The sequence below is a fragment of the Ambystoma mexicanum genome, chromosome 3q, assembly GCF_040938575.1.
Source record: "Ambystoma mexicanum isolate Mex_15411 chromosome 3q, UKY_AmexF1_1, whole genome shotgun sequence".
NCBI classification, from domain to species: Eukaryota; Metazoa; Chordata; class Amphibia; order Caudata; family Ambystomatidae; genus Ambystoma; species Ambystoma mexicanum.
The window spans coordinates 331,977,122-331,993,378 of record NC_090926.1 but is presented as its reverse complement, the minus strand read 5'-3'; the positions used below and the strand labels follow the sequence as shown (position 1 = coordinate 331,993,378).

General features: G+C 44.6%; 1 protein-coding gene across 1 annotated transcript in view; it reads right to left on the bottom strand.

Annotated features, from left to right (window-relative positions):
• CLINT1 (clathrin interactor 1) overlaps nucleotides 1-16,257 on the bottom strand; it is a 780,718-nt gene that overhangs the window by 59,156 nt on the left and 705,305 nt on the right. Inside the window, exon 11 of the mRNA XM_069653921.1 lies at nucleotides 12,302-12,506. Coding sequence (XP_069510022.1) covers nucleotides 12,302-12,506 — 205 coding nt within the window. The remainder of the gene's footprint in view (nucleotides 1-12,301; nucleotides 12,507-16,257) is intronic.

Here is a 16,257-nt window from a genome sequence, read left to right as displayed (position 1 = left end):
AGTGCTGCAGGTTTACCCTGAGGTACAGCTGGACAGTTCGCTGGATGGCCCAGAAACATTTCCAAAGGGTCTCGTTAGGTGGCTAAGCAGGGGGCGCTGAGAGTACTAGTTACCACTACTCCAAAAGGGGCGAAGCACCTTGGCAGGGCTTCTTGGTCGAAGAAGAAAGCAGGGGCCCGATGGGACAGCAGAGGGGTAAGGGTGCTAATCTCCTCCAAAACATCTCCGGTGGTTTCACGAGTCCGTTTCTTCGTGTAGGAGGCTTGGCTCCACAAGAAACAAAAGAACGGGGACACCAGGTGTATCAAACTCCAGACACACCTGGTTAGCACAGGTATATATAGGGGCACAAAAGAGGCTGGAGTTGAGGTGAAATGAAAGGTAACAAAACTATTAATAGCACATGGTCAAGTGTCTAATCAGGAACCAGGTGCTGGTTGGATAGAACAAGAAAAAATTCAATTCACATTATGTGAACAATTGGTACAAAAAATGTATTTTCATTTAAAAAAAATCCATTCTTGGAATCTTAAAATGTTCATACTTCAAATGTAATTTGTCAAATATAAAAGTAAATATCCAGCAGACATCAATTGTGAACAATAAATGTAATACAATAAATGTCACAAGTGTACAAAAAGGAAAAAACACTGCAAACACCCCAAAAAAAGACTCACACGGCATATCCATACCAAACAAGCACCTAAATCAAATTACAAATTAAATAAAGTAATTGGCGATTGAAAAATGAAATTCAAGCGTAGACTGTAAATATGATTGTTAACTAAAGCCAATTAAAAAAATGCTCAAAAAGAGCATAGCACAGTTAAATACAATGATTCATATGACTAGACAATGCAAGTCAGTAAAAGTTATTATTGAATCAGAAATGCTAAAATCAAACTCGAAAACCCAACATGTTTCTTTCCATCTTTGGCCTCTTTTTCAATTATATGGAAATTCGTCAGGGGTAGGGTGACATAAAAATCTTCAAGTGGTGGCAATGCTTTACAATTGCTGTACACCGTTATCATGTACCTTGGATTTCGCACTCCCAAGTCATCACTTAACCCATATGTATCATAGCTGCTGAATCGCAATGGTTTTCACTTCGTAAAGTCGTCCGCAGACAATACTAGTGCGTCACCAGTCTTTAGTCCTGGTCTTGATCGTATGTGAATTGTGGAGGGTATGCCGAGCCGAACAAAATGAAATGTCAATAGTCCACAGAGCTTTCAAAACTGTAAATGTTTCTCGTAAGGATACTCCACGCGTTCATGGTCCCATATCAACGGGTGTTATGTGGATGCCAGTCTCAGTCGTGAATCCGTATTTGTCATGGCGATTGGCTTGTCTCCTGCTGTAGTGCGGTGAGAACACAGGTGATCAACCTGGAATAGATGCAGAGCCCCATCTCTTATTCAAGATTAGTTTCACGCCAAAATCAATGACTTCCAATTGAAGATCTGCTCTCTTGCAGGCATCCCAGACGTGGACCAATTACGGTCGACGGTTGTCTCAGTCATTCAGGCACTCCAGACATACTGGCACCAGTAGTGTGGATTTGGACTACACAGTCCCAGGGCGCACACACACATCAATGGAGAGAAAATTGCACATAAATTAAATCTTTCCTAACAAAGTTCAAAACAAACATCTTTTTCCACTTATCGTATAGCACTGCTGCCTGCTGCAGGCAGTCAGAGACTTGGTGACATTGCTTGGAGGCAGGAGCCAGGCAGCGAATATAGAAGCGCAGGAGCGTGTCCTCCTTAGACATTTTGTTTGTTTTGCAGTTTTACATATGGAGCCCACAGGGCTCTTGGGTTATATCTTAAATATTTCCATTAGGAGGCCGGCGGGACTTCAGCAGTCTGTCCTTGCTACCGCTGCGCAACTATCTTGAGACTTTTGACAGGAGACATGGGCCAATGAAATACTGAGGTGGACAGCCAGGCCTGCGTGTGGTGTGAGGCACTAAAATCCAGGGCTGAGCCAGCACAGACTATGAGGAGGTAAGTGTAGAAAACGTTAATGTATGCATTGGAAGGGATGTTTTGTCTTGAGTGTAAACATGTGAATGTGTGTGCATGCGAGCGAATGTTTGTATATGAGAATGGATATAGCCTGAAAGACAGCATGCGTCCGTCATTTTAATTGTAGTGTGTACATGCAAGGCGTCTGCGTGCTTGGAGGGATGGTGACTACAGAGGTGCGAGGACGAGGGGGAAAACGAGGTGCATGGCCCGCTTTGGATGGGCTTCTTATGCACCGTAGAGCCAGGGTTATTTCTCCCCCAACTCCAAGAACACTGCTGCACAGGGAGCTAATGGTCTGTGAATGTGATTCTACCTCTTCCATCCCATTCAGGCTAACTTTCACTGATAAGCTCTTTGTGTGCTTTAATTGAAGGAGCTCCTTGCTTTATGCTGAAGGTAGTTAATTAAACTTCAACAGCTCAGGTTGAATCAGACTACTGCAACACAGATTCCCCCGCTCTCTGCAACTGCAGTTACACTCACATCCACTGGGCTGCCACAGAAAGAGGAGAGAGCAGACCGCTTGGAGAAAAAGGTCATACATTTACACACACAAATTATGTGTCAGGTTAATCATCACCATCTGAGTGTGGTTGTCATCGCAGCCAGTTCACATCAGAGGCTTCCTTGGCAGAAGTAGTCTGAAAAAAAGGCTATTTAAAACATGAATTCATTTATCACAAACCAAACATTTCCTTTTAAATAGAGGATGCTGGTGGTAGTCTCCCCTGGTGAACACAATTACATACTCTCGTCTCGTCCTTTGATCCCATCGTGCATCAGCAAAGCTTAGCCTTTTGTCCCGCCCCTCCTCCATGCACTGAGCGACCCCCTGACCACTTATCTAGAAATGTCTAGCTTTCAATAGGAGCATAATTTGAAGATGCCTGGTTTTGATAGATATGGAAAAAGCTAAGGGTATGCAAGACGATTTCTCCAAAGACACAAATGCAAGTGAGTGTGTGAGCCAGGATTAGCATTAATGTAGGAGAGTTGAGAAAAGCATGTGCTCGGTTCTGTGATCTTTATTCCAATTGCCGGTGACAATTAATCCCAGTAGAAATGACTCTGCCTTTCATCATTCTGAAGTGATGCCTCTTTCTAACATTTTCAGTAACAAGTTATTTTGTTCTGAGGGATGCTCCAAGCACCACACAATGACTGGACTGGGCTAAGGCTGCTTGGACACATTTTTGTAAAGTGTGGTCAGGTGTTGCTATTTTTGTGAGCAACTCACACCACTAGTTAGAGCGGGCGTACCTTATAGGTCATGCATTTTATCCCCGGCCACCTGCTGAGGAAGCACGGACATATTTCCATGACATTAGTGCTGTAAGGGTAAAATTAACAATTGTTTTTACCTGGGGAAAACTAGCATACATTAGCATGATCTACGTGATTAATATGCATTGGGAAATTGCTTATCTGAAAAATATTGAATTCCAAAATCGTGGGGCGCAGTGATCATATAGATCACTTTCCCGGAATCCTGCAGCTCTCTGCCCCCCCACTTACCTTTTTGGTGGCATACAGAAGTGTGCCGCCGACCATCTCTGCAGCTTCAGTTCCGACCCACGTTAGTGGGAGGGAGCTGGCGCGCAGGGTCCCTTTTTCTGTTTTTTCTTCTTTATTGTCCCCCCCTTCCAATGTCATGGAAGCGCTCCCCATTTTAGCCCTTATGGGCTTTGATTTGTTTTCCCAGCCGAATGCGCAGTGAAAACGCATTCAGCATTTCTGTTCTCTATTATTCTGGTCTGACTAACACTATGTGCTTTCCATAAAGTGCTGGCTAACTAAGTCCCTGTGGTTTTTCCAGATTTTCCCCAACCTATCCCACTTAGTACTCTAAGGGAGTTATTTGGGATAGTGCCTTCTTTCACCCGGTATCACTCTCCCTTCTTCCAAACGTGTTCTTTACCTGACCCTTCACTACACTGGCCTCCTAAGAACTTCTCCACCCACCACGTTGCTATCCCTCCAATATCACCTGCATTTCCAACTCCACCCGTTGATCTTACTTCCCTTCTTACTTCTGCTCTTAATATCAAACATCCAACTACCAATCTGCTGATACCTTCGCTGTTCTACTTTCCTCCCTCTTATGATGCCTCCCGGCTTTTCCACTACTACTACTGCTGCTGCTGCCTCTTCTTCCTTACTGCTTCTTCCACCACTACTCCTATTCTCCCACTCTCCATCACTACTCCCACTCTACTAACACTATCTCTGCCTCCACTACTCTGGCTCTATTGTGACTACCACTCACTAAGGCTTACTAACATCCACTACCACCTCTGACTCCCACCACCACTCTACTACTATTACAACTACCACCTCTGCTAACACTACCCCCCTGCTACTCCTACTCTACCTCTACCCATCCTCAGCACTCGCATACAAATACTTTACAGATTCCCCCACTCTCCAATAGCTTCCAGACTCCATTCACCATCACCTGCTCTTGTCTCTCGTACGTCCTCCACCAACTTCTGTCCTCTCCCAACTAACCCACACCTACTTAAATACCCCACCCCCTCCGAGGATCGGCCAACTTCCCTTAGCAAACACCTTCCTGCCTTGAATGTGTCTGACGGGGGGTGGGGGGCAGGCCATGGGAGGGGCTTAAGCAGCCTTGTAAGCCCTGCCACTTCATGCGAGCTGGCCCCATTTGTAACATAGAACCTGTACTGGCTCCTATGTCCAGGTCTCCTATTAGAAAATATCCCTGGTGATTTAGTGGGCGAGTATGGTCTCTCTGGAGGCGTCTTTTCATTAAGCCCATCCCTGGTGGCCTAGAGGGGCCCTGTTCAAAAGGGATGTCCTATTGTGCTAGTGGGGTCTCTATATGCACAGTCTCCAGCTGGCAGAGCCAACTGGAGCCCCACTGCCTAAGAATGGAATCACCACGCCTTCCTGATGCTGGCCCAACCTCATGCATAGGTTCCAGCAGACTACTGGAGTCGCGCTCCTCGTGGTTGTGGCGCCAGGCTGGTGAGGCCTATTTGGCCGGTGTTGTGCCACCCGCAGCACCCTACAGGTCTTCTCGCTTTGGATTAAGGCACTATATAAATAACACATCATTATCATTCTCGCCAAGCTGGAGGGAGCAGCCTGGACTCTTTTTCGGCATCAGTCTTCCACATCACAGTTTCTCCAGGTAAGGGGGGGGGGCTGGGATGGGGCCTGCCGTAACTCCGGCACTCGGGAGGGGTCTGAGAAGGGCAAGGTTCGCTCCCCCTGGACAAGGCCTGGTCCCAGGCCTCGTCACATACCTCCACCCTTGCTTTGTAGATTATCTGCTGGGTCTCCTGTCCCTACTCGTTATCTGCCTTACTGTGGGGTTTGGAAGGTCTGGAGCAATACAATATGCCTTGGATTTTTCTTCCTGATGCAGAGGTACTCAGAGAAAAAAGGGGAGGCCCGTCCTGATCAAGACCTGTTCTGGGAGTCCCGGCATAATAAATGAAAAACAGCCTGTTGTTGCCAACAGGTAACCCAAGTGCACTCCTATAGGACACTGTCCTTCAAATTCAATTATTGTGTTTCATGACAATTTATTGACTTGAAATAAAGAAATTTCATAACAAACATTTAATTTGCTAATTCCAACTAATGCTAATTCAAAATTCACTTAAAGGTTTTTCAAAATACAAAGACCATCCGATTTGTTATTTCACATAAATAACTCAACTCAGTCTTTACACATAGAACAGCTTAAGTATTTTGAGTCAAAGGAGAACACAAAACAATTGACTCTCCACTTTCCCAATGTGTTTCGGATAAAGTTCATCTTCAGGGTTCTAAAGCTGTCCTTTATTGTTCTTTTGGGAACTGGAATTCTCTCAATATACCTACCAAAATAGTATTGTATTATTATGTTGTACTAATGTATACTTCATACTACAAAGATATATTCATTTGTATTACTAACCTTTTCTTTCCCCCTCCACCCCCGAGTCACCCTTTATCAGTGCCTAAAACAAGTAGAATTCTGTTGTAAATAAAATAGCCGTCACAGGTATGCTGACAGGACTTTCATTCAATACATAAACCGTATAAAAGTAAGAAAACACTCACTCAGTTCAGTCAGGTAAAAATACTTAGAGCGCTGCAGGTATTCCATTAATACTTATGGTTACACAAACACCTCTGCAACAATGTTGAACAAAACATGCAACAATGTTGCACTCAGTTATATAGGCTTGTCTGTAACTACCTCTAATTTTACACTACTTATTGTTTAAAGTTGACAACTCCACTGACAGCGAGGCAGTAGACAGGCTAACCCGATTGGGTGCCCCGCGTCCGTGTATTTAAGGCAGCCTCGTCTTGTGATGAACATCACAATGAGTGAGGATCGGCTCAATTTGCCTTTCGCCCATTGATATTCACACGTATGTGGAACTGCGGGATACTCTCCCCAGTGGCATAGATAGCCCAGGCTTCTGTCTCGGGCAACATATTTGGGATGAGGCTCATCCAAAGTTATCGGTGAGACCTCTGCTCCAGTGACCTCCTGGCTGAGACCCTCGAAAAGAAGCCCAATCTCCATGGGCACCTCTCGTGGCTTCTCAGAACAGAAGCAAGCTACGTCACCAATTCTTCCACAGAAGTAGAATCAGATGGGTTCTGGTCTCACTGGAGAAGCTACTGACTGCACCTCTGTGGCAGTAGCTCCTTTAGGATGGGTATTTATGACTGTCAGCGGTTTGGGCCGGGGCCCAGGTGAGCTTGGCAACAATGGGGCCAGTTTCTGCAGAAAGGAGTAATCTTCTGGTCAAAGAGTCAGTCAGGTTGCAGTGTGTTCCTTAGTAGCCGTTCCCAGGTCTCTAAAGGGGCATAGCTTGTTGATGGGCATTCACTGTTTGTTTGGCCTCTGCCAAAAGGGGATCATGTAATTGCCGTTAAAACATTCTGAAGATAAGGGAGAAGTGAGTTGAAAAACTGCTCTAGAATAAGCATTTCCTTAGCTTCTTCTAGTTTCTTTTTGGCAAGCCACTCATCTATTAGATCACGCACCCAGTTTGACATCTGCCTCGCGGTGAAGGCTTGTCGTAGATGCAGATGTCTTAAGTGCATTCGGTAGTGCTACCGATCTTGGCCCATGCGTTCTAGGATTCCCTTTTCAAGATTTTTGTAAGGCGTTTGTCCATCCAGATTTAACTCTTCCCCCCACTAGTGTTCCTAGTTTCTCTTACTACTTTTGCTCTGCAACAAGAAGAAGCAGATCTATGCGATTCCAGCTATTTAAACCCTGTATGGCTTTACTGGCCGGGTATAGTTGTTTGGTCATATCCGGTTTGGGTGTTCTGATCCTGGAGGTGTAGGCTAGGCTTTGCAAATTTCCTGCTGCTTCCACACAACTACTGGGTTGAGCATTCCAAGCTGGAACCATTTTCTAGGCTGTTGACAGCTGCTTCCAGCCTTTTACCAGCAGAATCTTTCACTTGACTGTGGGTCGCTGCTGTTGCCTAGAAGGGTGCTTGGACACCAGCACAATGGCTGATCTGCTGCTTGGGATGTCCAAGGATGTCTCCAGCCATTAACCCCATCCTGGGACCGTTTTCTGCTCATCTAGTATCCTTCTTAATCCATCAAGCCTCCGGAATCCTCTGCAGGTTCCCTTTTCTTGCCCACTGTATTCTTCACTCTTGGCTTGAAGATAGTCATTGTTGGAAGGTGGTTTGTTCACTTCCATGGACATGGGGGTCTTCGATGGTTCAGGATTTGGGCACCATATCCTGTAAACCACACATGGGAAAGAAGCCTGTGTTTACCTAGGCTGTTTCGCTGTGCTGGAGATGTTTCCGCTGCAACTTTAACAGAGTACTTACTTCGGAGTCCTGGGGTGGGTGATTATTCTGGACACTCAACCGCAGGGGTCGCTCTAATCCGGGGTTGAGGTTGCTTGGATGAGTTTATCAACTGCTTTTACCACCGACCTATATTGGGGTAATCCTGCTTTGCTGCATCTTTTCCTGCTGCTACTAGTTATACAAGCAACCTCTGGATCTCTTAATTGAGGTATCCTTTGGTCATCCCTGGGGTCGTCAAATCCGTACCTATGGACTTTGTCCCATTGAGTCTTATGGAACATTCTACCTGTCCTGGAACTCTCTGAAAAGTGACTCTGGTGGTACTTAACTGCCCCAGGACATTTCTCTTATACCAACAAGGGGTCCTGTGAGCTCCAAACCAATAACTGGAATTTCAGGACTTACCACTGATTTTTAAAGTCGTGCTCTGCACGTCTCATTGTAAATGTATTATTACACTTTAAATAATTTTGCTGACTCAATATTTTTCCTTAGTGTATTGCAAAGGTAACAGTTTCTAAAACGTATTCTGGAGGCTTAACAGCTGTGGTTCTGAAATGTTTGCTAGCCTCAATTTATATCATGTGTGCATTTGTATTATTCTTAGCACTATTCTCTAGAGGGTTGTCCAACTCCAGGGCCAGGATCCTGACGGGTTTTCAGGATATCCCTCAATATTTATGAGGAAAGATTTGCATATATTTAGAATCATTGTATGCAAATGTATCATGAATATTCATGAAGGGTATCCTGAAAACCCGACATGGATCCGGCCCTCGAGGCTTGGAGTTGGACAACCTTCAGCATTTACATGGAGTATTGATGTGTGCATTAGGGATTTTACTGTTAAGTTGAAACATCCTATTCCCCTTTCTGCCTGCTCCTTGACTATATGGGTAAGAGGTCCTGTTGCCCTTGCTAGATTGTGTGGTTCCCTTGTCCCCCCTCAATTTTGGAGCACAGGGGGTTCGGGGGGTGGGGGAGGTGGAGAACATGCATGTTAACTTACCTCCATGAATCAATATTTCTCCATAGACTGCTGCCGAGGTTCCAGAATCCTTTGGGGGCAGCATCTTCTGTGCTTGGTCAAGAAGGGTGCAGACATCACTTTCGTACAAGGGATTTAGTTTCGGTTGGTCACAGTGCCTATCTAAATGAGGAAAAGGAGAATACCTCAGGACATGTCTAGGATGTGAAGACCTACTGCAACGGAAGTCACCACGATCAGGTGGGGACAGGCAATTTTCCAGGAGCAAACAAAGCAGCCCTGCACAGTTTGTTGATGCAAGGAGGCTGAAATTGCAGGAGCTGGCGTCTTCCTGTATACGTCGAAAATCCCCCAAGTTCCAAGGATGCACTCAGAACGGTGACGGCTGCAGCAAGATAACCCAGGAGAGAGCTGGTCAGTCTATCGGTTAGTCCCGGGACATTTCCGTAGGCTCAGAAAGCACAGATCCTCAGAGCAGGGGTCAAGACTGTTTGTTCTCACAGGTCCAGTGGTCGAATCACAAACGAGGGCCTTCTTGAGCTCTGGCAGAGGAGCAGGGCTTCACTCGAGTTGGTTAGCTGCAGGGGCCATCAGTGGGCTGTTCTTCATAGAGGACTTGGATCCAACGATGATCTGAATAATGGCTGTAGGAATCGTTCTTTTTATCAAAGCTCTGGACTGCCAGCTTGGCCATGTCCACTAGTGGGCAAGGATCTGCACCATTCAAACTGGAACTGGCTATCCAATAATGGATAGCCACAACATCTGCCCAGCACAGACGCCAGAATGTGTACTTGGATCAGACAGTTCCAGCCCCCACATTAAGGGTCTCACACAAATCGCCTCTATGCCCAGGAAAACAAAAGCTTTTGCCAGGTAAAGAGCATCCTATATATGGCAATTCGGGACCCAAGAGGGCAGGAAGTAGCCCAAAGAACAATATGTCCAAAGCACAACCAAAAACCTTGTGGCATGGCCATTTTAGGGTGATAGCCACCGTTAGTAGCCCTTTGCGGTAAATGTAAAAGTGCATGAGTGAAAAGTTTAAAACAGGACAGAAAAATATCAGCTGCAACCAGCTCATCCTAAGCACATTATACATGTAACCAAAAAGCCATTATAGAACAATTAAGAATTATGCAAAATATCCTAAATTCACTTAAGGGTGACGTGTGCAATTGTAAAAATCCAAGAAATTCACCAAGAGACCTACCCTCACAATAATGATAGATGGATATTATGGACTGATCAGTTTCCCCATAAGAATAGTCAAAAAGACAAGGGAGAAAGCAGACTTGCTCCTGAAAAGCCAGGGTGCAAAAAGAAAGGATTAACCATAGAAGTCTATGGGAGGAAACCAGCAAAAGAGAAATTCTTACCCAATAATAACAAAGTATTCATTTTTTAGCATATCAGTATGGTGTTTTTACCAGCGAGGAGAGTGTGGACTAATTGTACCTGGGTGTCCGCCTGTTATCTCTACCCAAGAGTTGAGCCTTGTCACTCTGTCTATGTTACTTAACTTAGGTTTGACTTCTCTTTGTCACATGCGTTAGCTCCCTCATTAGGGCATTGGTTATACATCCCTCATCAGAAGATGGTGCAAAAACGCCCTTAACATCTATCTGGAGGAGTCGGTGCAACTGGTGGAGCCTCATGGTGAGTCGAGAGAAGAAGCAGCTCAGTGCAGATGCATGGTCGCCAACGTAATCCATTATGTTCTATCTAGAAAAGGAGCCTGTCAGTTAAGCATAGCGACTGGTGTGGAACAGAGTGCCCCTGTTCAGCAGTCACTGATCCGATTTTGTGATCGGACAGTCAGTATAGATGTGTCCCCCAATTGCGTCCTTTGCAGCCTCCTGTGGCGCTGCTCAGTTTATTTTGCGCACAATTTGGTATGCATCTTTGAAGAGAGACAGGGGAGCTGGAGCTCACCTTGGAAGACTGAACTTTTGGTGGAACAATGAAGAGGAGCCTTGGATGCAAGACAAAAGGCAGAAGAACCAGAGAACGTCCACACAACGCATTACACTCAAATGTCCATGTATTGTGCTGGGAAAAGGGAAAGCAGAACTAAAGATGAGAAACGCTGTAAAATGGGTACACCAAGTGTTGAGCAGGACCCCCGCAAAGTTTGAGTCACCGGAAAAGTTCAGGGTCAAAGGAGCCTCCAAGCACCAAAGTTCAACAATTTAGGGTTACCATGTCCCAATGGTATGGTTTATTCTAAAATGAAAAGTCTTCCATGCAAGTCAATGCAGCAGTGTAACAATAGCCAAGTGTCATAATCTTTGAGGCAAACACATCGAGCAAAGTGGAAAGGACTTGGGGCAGTTACAGAAATCAGCATACGAGGAGCGCATTGCGATGCACACCAAGCTCTGCATTTGAAAACATTTGTACTTTTCTACAAAAAATTGTCTGGCTCCAAATCCAGTGGCCCTAATATGCAACTTATGATGGAAAGGGAAGGTATGTGGCGTATTCAGCGCTTGCTTCTTCTGGGGGTCTCAGACTGGTTTGCTCCTCTTTTCAGGCTCATATCTGCTCCCTACCTTTTCTCTGTATGCAAAGTATTTAAACATGTCTAATCAATGAATAGCCCGTTTTTTAAAGCATAGGCTTTACTTCCCCTTTTTCTCTCTAATGTCCTGCCATAAAGCTCAAATCATGTGGAGCATTTGTGCTATTATGAAGAAAAAAAAATCCACTGAATAAAAAGAACACTCAAGATATAAAAGGTTGGCAGACCTCTTAAAACATAAAATTGGAGTTGACAAGACGCAAATGCGGCAGAGACAAAATGCATGTCAACAGTTAAGAACATAAAATGCCCCAAAAAATACATAAGTCAAATATGCAGCCAGTGGTAGCAAAATGGTGACCGGAAAAAAGATTTAAAGTTAAGTTAAAAGACCCAGGAACAAAACAGTTTCTCCAATAACGGTCTACAAAAGCAATATCTACTCTTAAAATAGTATTAGTTCTGCCAGATTAAGTTAGATAAGGACATCATGTAACTAACCCATACTGTATGCTGGAGAATCTTTACATGTAAAAAGGAAATGTAGGAAGGCTGCAGTACGGTTGACTCAAAGAAAAGCTGCCCCATCTGCAGTCACACAAGCAAATATTCTGTTTTCTGAACACAACCAGAGGCTTCCATCCAAAAAAGGGGTGCATAGTTTGTTGCAGTAACGAAGGAGGTGAGCCACCAGGTTATGGCCATCAAGGAGATTGTTGCCCAGGTTGCAGTCATGAATGCATGGCACACAACTAGCAAGGGGAGATCATACACTATCCCCTCTGCAGCCCACAAACCTCCCAACACTTTCAGAAAGGAAGGTTTCCTTGAGCTGTGGTCACAAATGAGACATGCTTGAGGCTGCACATAGGACAGCGACACACCTTCACCACTCAGACTGTAGTCAAGCAGTTTGGTTGCAGAGGTCACTTACTTTGCTGCTGGATCATGGTGTTGAGGGACGGCTGCTGAGGTTTGCAGGGCTGCATTCCAGGCACAAGATTATCCAGGCTGATATTTACACTCGGATCAGACCAGGTGGCTGGCAGCGTTTTCCCTCCATGTTTGTTCATCATTTCCAGGCCATGGGTGGACAAAGGATTAGGTTTCTGTAGAGCAGTGTTAATGTTCTGTAGAGGCTGTCAGAAATGGAAGAGTTTCAGGATACTGAATAGCAAAGACATTTTCAAAAACGTTTCTGTATTAACAGTTACAATCTACCCGAGAGCCTCTTAACACCTCATCTGTGTACATCAATTGCCCAATCTAGAAAGGAAATTAAAACTGGATTTTATAAGAAAATGCTGTTACGCCAGTACAGGATCCAGACAAAGTACAGCCTTGGCTGTCCTGCATAGCCAAAAGGACTTGCTGACCTGGTTAAAGGTGGTTTCCTGGCTTTTCCCCATCGCCCCTATTTGCACATTTGACGTCGTACATAAAGTGGAATGAAATCATGCATCTCATCTTTTCAACCACACATTTTTATGACCTACACTTTGCTTTCAGGTTTGCCAGAGCATGCAGCAATTTAGGAAATTGTGCCTTTTCAGAGGGCTTTTAGGATATTGTACCTTTATTCAGAAGTAGAAGAGATCACTACACCAACAAGGAATACAGCGGTGATCGCACACAGGTGTTTACTTACTGTAACAATACTTCTATACCTTGACATTGGTTATACACTTACATGCTGTCATCTAGTGGGTGATCTGGAAAGTTCACCCTGTGGGTGTCGACCTTGAGGCGTGTTAGGGTGTTTCAAAACCCCTCCATGTGTAGCGTTATGGGAAGACCAAATGGGGGGCGGGGGCTGGTGCGGGTGGACCTATAGTACTCAACACAAGGTCTAACCAAACTCTCACTAGTAGGTGAATAAGCAACAAGGTTTAAGACTATGAAAATCAGGATGATTGGTGTAAAGTGCAGTTAGCACACACATTGGTTGTCAAACAATAGATTGTCTACACAGGTAAGTATTCTCATTAATTACTAAGACAAGTGCATTACCTTTCAGGATATCACAAAATAAGTAAAACACACACGCGCAGCTCTGAAAATATTGCAAACTTCTTTTTCACCTCGTCCCTTTCGAACTTTACAAGGCGATTCGAGACCCGATTGTTAGGACAAGTGCCATATTAAAGCTTAAATTAAATACAAATATACATACAACTGCAGTTAAGTTTTCTTCTTGGGATACCTACCAAGCTTCAGAATTATTCCAGTTCAATTCTATACTGTTGCAAGTGTTTAATTGGAGGAAAAGGCTGTTAAGGTATATTGAACAGGCTTTCTAAAATAAGGCAAATCCAGCACAACGCAACTAGTCGAACCCTAAATTAGAAACATATGTTCAACCAAGCTACAAGCGAATATCCAAGTTTTGGATACTCTTTGGCAGTTTAACAGTTGGTCAAAGTTCTCCTGTTAGGGGGATTTTTACACACCCTCTGGTGAGGGATGAATAACAATCTAACCTAGTGCCGATGGCAACACATCCAACCAAAAGCGAAGCCAAACCTCAAATATACGACTTCACAAATACATTAAATCAAGGGCACATGCTAAAATTCCATAGACCCAAATACATCCCTTCCTGAGTAAATACCAGTAAAAAAATCACTTTTTGGAACCGTTTCTGGTAAGTTTTCAAAGTGCAGCAGGAGATAGGCAGTTCTTCAGTTGTAGTGAAAAGTGAGTGAAGCACCAGTTCTATCCCCACAGGCGCAGAGATGGCAGCAACCCACACCATGCAACACCAGAGAAGCCCTTGACGTGGTTCGAGGCCAGGTTCTCGAATCAGCAGCTCTAGGAGGAGATGCTGCCTAACGAGATTCTGCACCCAATACAATACAATAGGAAAACATAGTTGAAGCTTGTATGCACAAATCTTCAACAGGAGGACCTGTGAGGAAGTATCGAGAATAATTCACCAACCCAGAGAGAAGTACTCAAGTTCATATCTCCCGAAAAGACAGTGAACAACCCAGCTCTTCTTTTGCAGGGCAAATTAAGTGATCAGTCACCCAGGATCAACAACGATCCCAATGGCCAAAAAAGAACAATCGTCTGCCCCTGATTTGGGGCCCACCAGACAGAAGTGAAAGGAACAGAGGTGGCTTCAGGACGATGTAAGGACCTAGACCAGCATGTTCTTGAAGCTCTAACAGGAAGGCAGCCCACCAGAATGGCCCAGACAAGCAGATGGGGAGGGTACTATGATCACAATACCATTCCAGGTGACAAACTTGCAACACCCCGGCAGGACCCCTGGTGAAAAAAAGGGGAGTGGCAGTAAAACGGCCCAGAAGAGGGTTCCATCATGGGAAACCTGACCCAGTCAGTGGAGGACTAGAGGGAGGTATGGAAAGGCCCACAAAGGACCTCCAGCAGCCAAAAATCAAAACCAGAGAAGACAAGCAGACAGGGTCCAGCCAATATGGCCAGATATAGTACTAAAACGCAGCAAATACCTAATGGCAAAAAATCCTCCACCAGATATGTAAATGTCCTGCCATCCTGAACATTTGAACACGGGCTATCCTAAGCCATCCAACCAATCACACAAAGGGCCTGCAAACAAAGGTTTAGGAGGACAGTCAATCCTGTTGGCCCCAGAAAGTGCGAAATACCATGGAGCATCCACACAGGATGTCCAATGGAAAGCCCAGAGCCAGTAACCTATCTAGACCATTTCAAACAACTGTAGGCAGCATGGCTGGGCTCAAAGTGAGCCAATGCATGCGCAAAAGCCATATTAGGGTTGCCATGGTGTTTTCCTAGAAAGAAATGCCCAAACAACTAGATGGCAGGACGGATTTCGGCGCTGGGACCTGATAAACATTTTCTGATGATGCCGTTTCTTTCTTCCTTACTTTAGTTTCCCTGTATGTGCCTTTGATTTGTATGCATTGTGGTTCTTCATATGTATTGTTTGTACTAGCAAAAGTGTAGTAAGTCTTGAATTGTTAGCTAGTTATTACATGTTTAACATTACTCAAACTCGCATAAGGTAGCATTCATTATTGTACTTTCCAAAATTACAAGATTATAAATATTGTACTTCTATGATGCATGCTGCAGCCATTACCTATGTTTATATATGATTAGGTTCCTGTATTAACACTCAAATACAATGTTTAGATGAGTACATTGTTTAAAGGGTTAGTCTAGTAAAAAAAATATTTTAAAAATAGATAGGCAACATGAAAAAAATATCCAATATCACCCCAGCTTCAATGTACATACAAACATCCGAATCTAAGATAAAATCCAGCGCGAAAAGTACTCCTAATCTTACACATCCCAAAGAGGAAACAAAGGATCACTCCTACAAAGGAGCGCTTCTCAATGCCAGGTCATTAGTTGCACATGCCCTTGATATAGCTGATCTAATCACTGAGGCGAACTTGGACTTTATTGCAATAACCGAAACCTGGCTACACAAGGCAGCAGGACCATCACTTATGCTAGCCATCCCTGACGGTTACACTATATGTAGGCAAGACCGAGAGGGCACCCGCGGAGGCGGAATTGCCATCATTTCCAAATCGAGTCTCTCGCCAAGGCTAGCCCCTGCCCAAACTCTACAATCTTGTGAAGCCCTCACTGCAAAACTCCTCAAACAATCAAACCCTAACCATTCACCTAATCTATAGACCTCCAGGTCCACTTGGGACTTTCGAAGAGGATCTGCACAAGCTACTAACCTTAAATGCCAAAACCACCTCACAATTGCTGGTACTAGGGGATTTTAACCTAGGATTTAATGACCAAGCAGATGTGCACGCCGTGACCATTGCCCACGCTATTAACTCCCTAGGATTCTCCCAAAAAGTCAACAACCCAACCCATACGAAAGGCAGAATACTAGACTGGGTCGCTGAC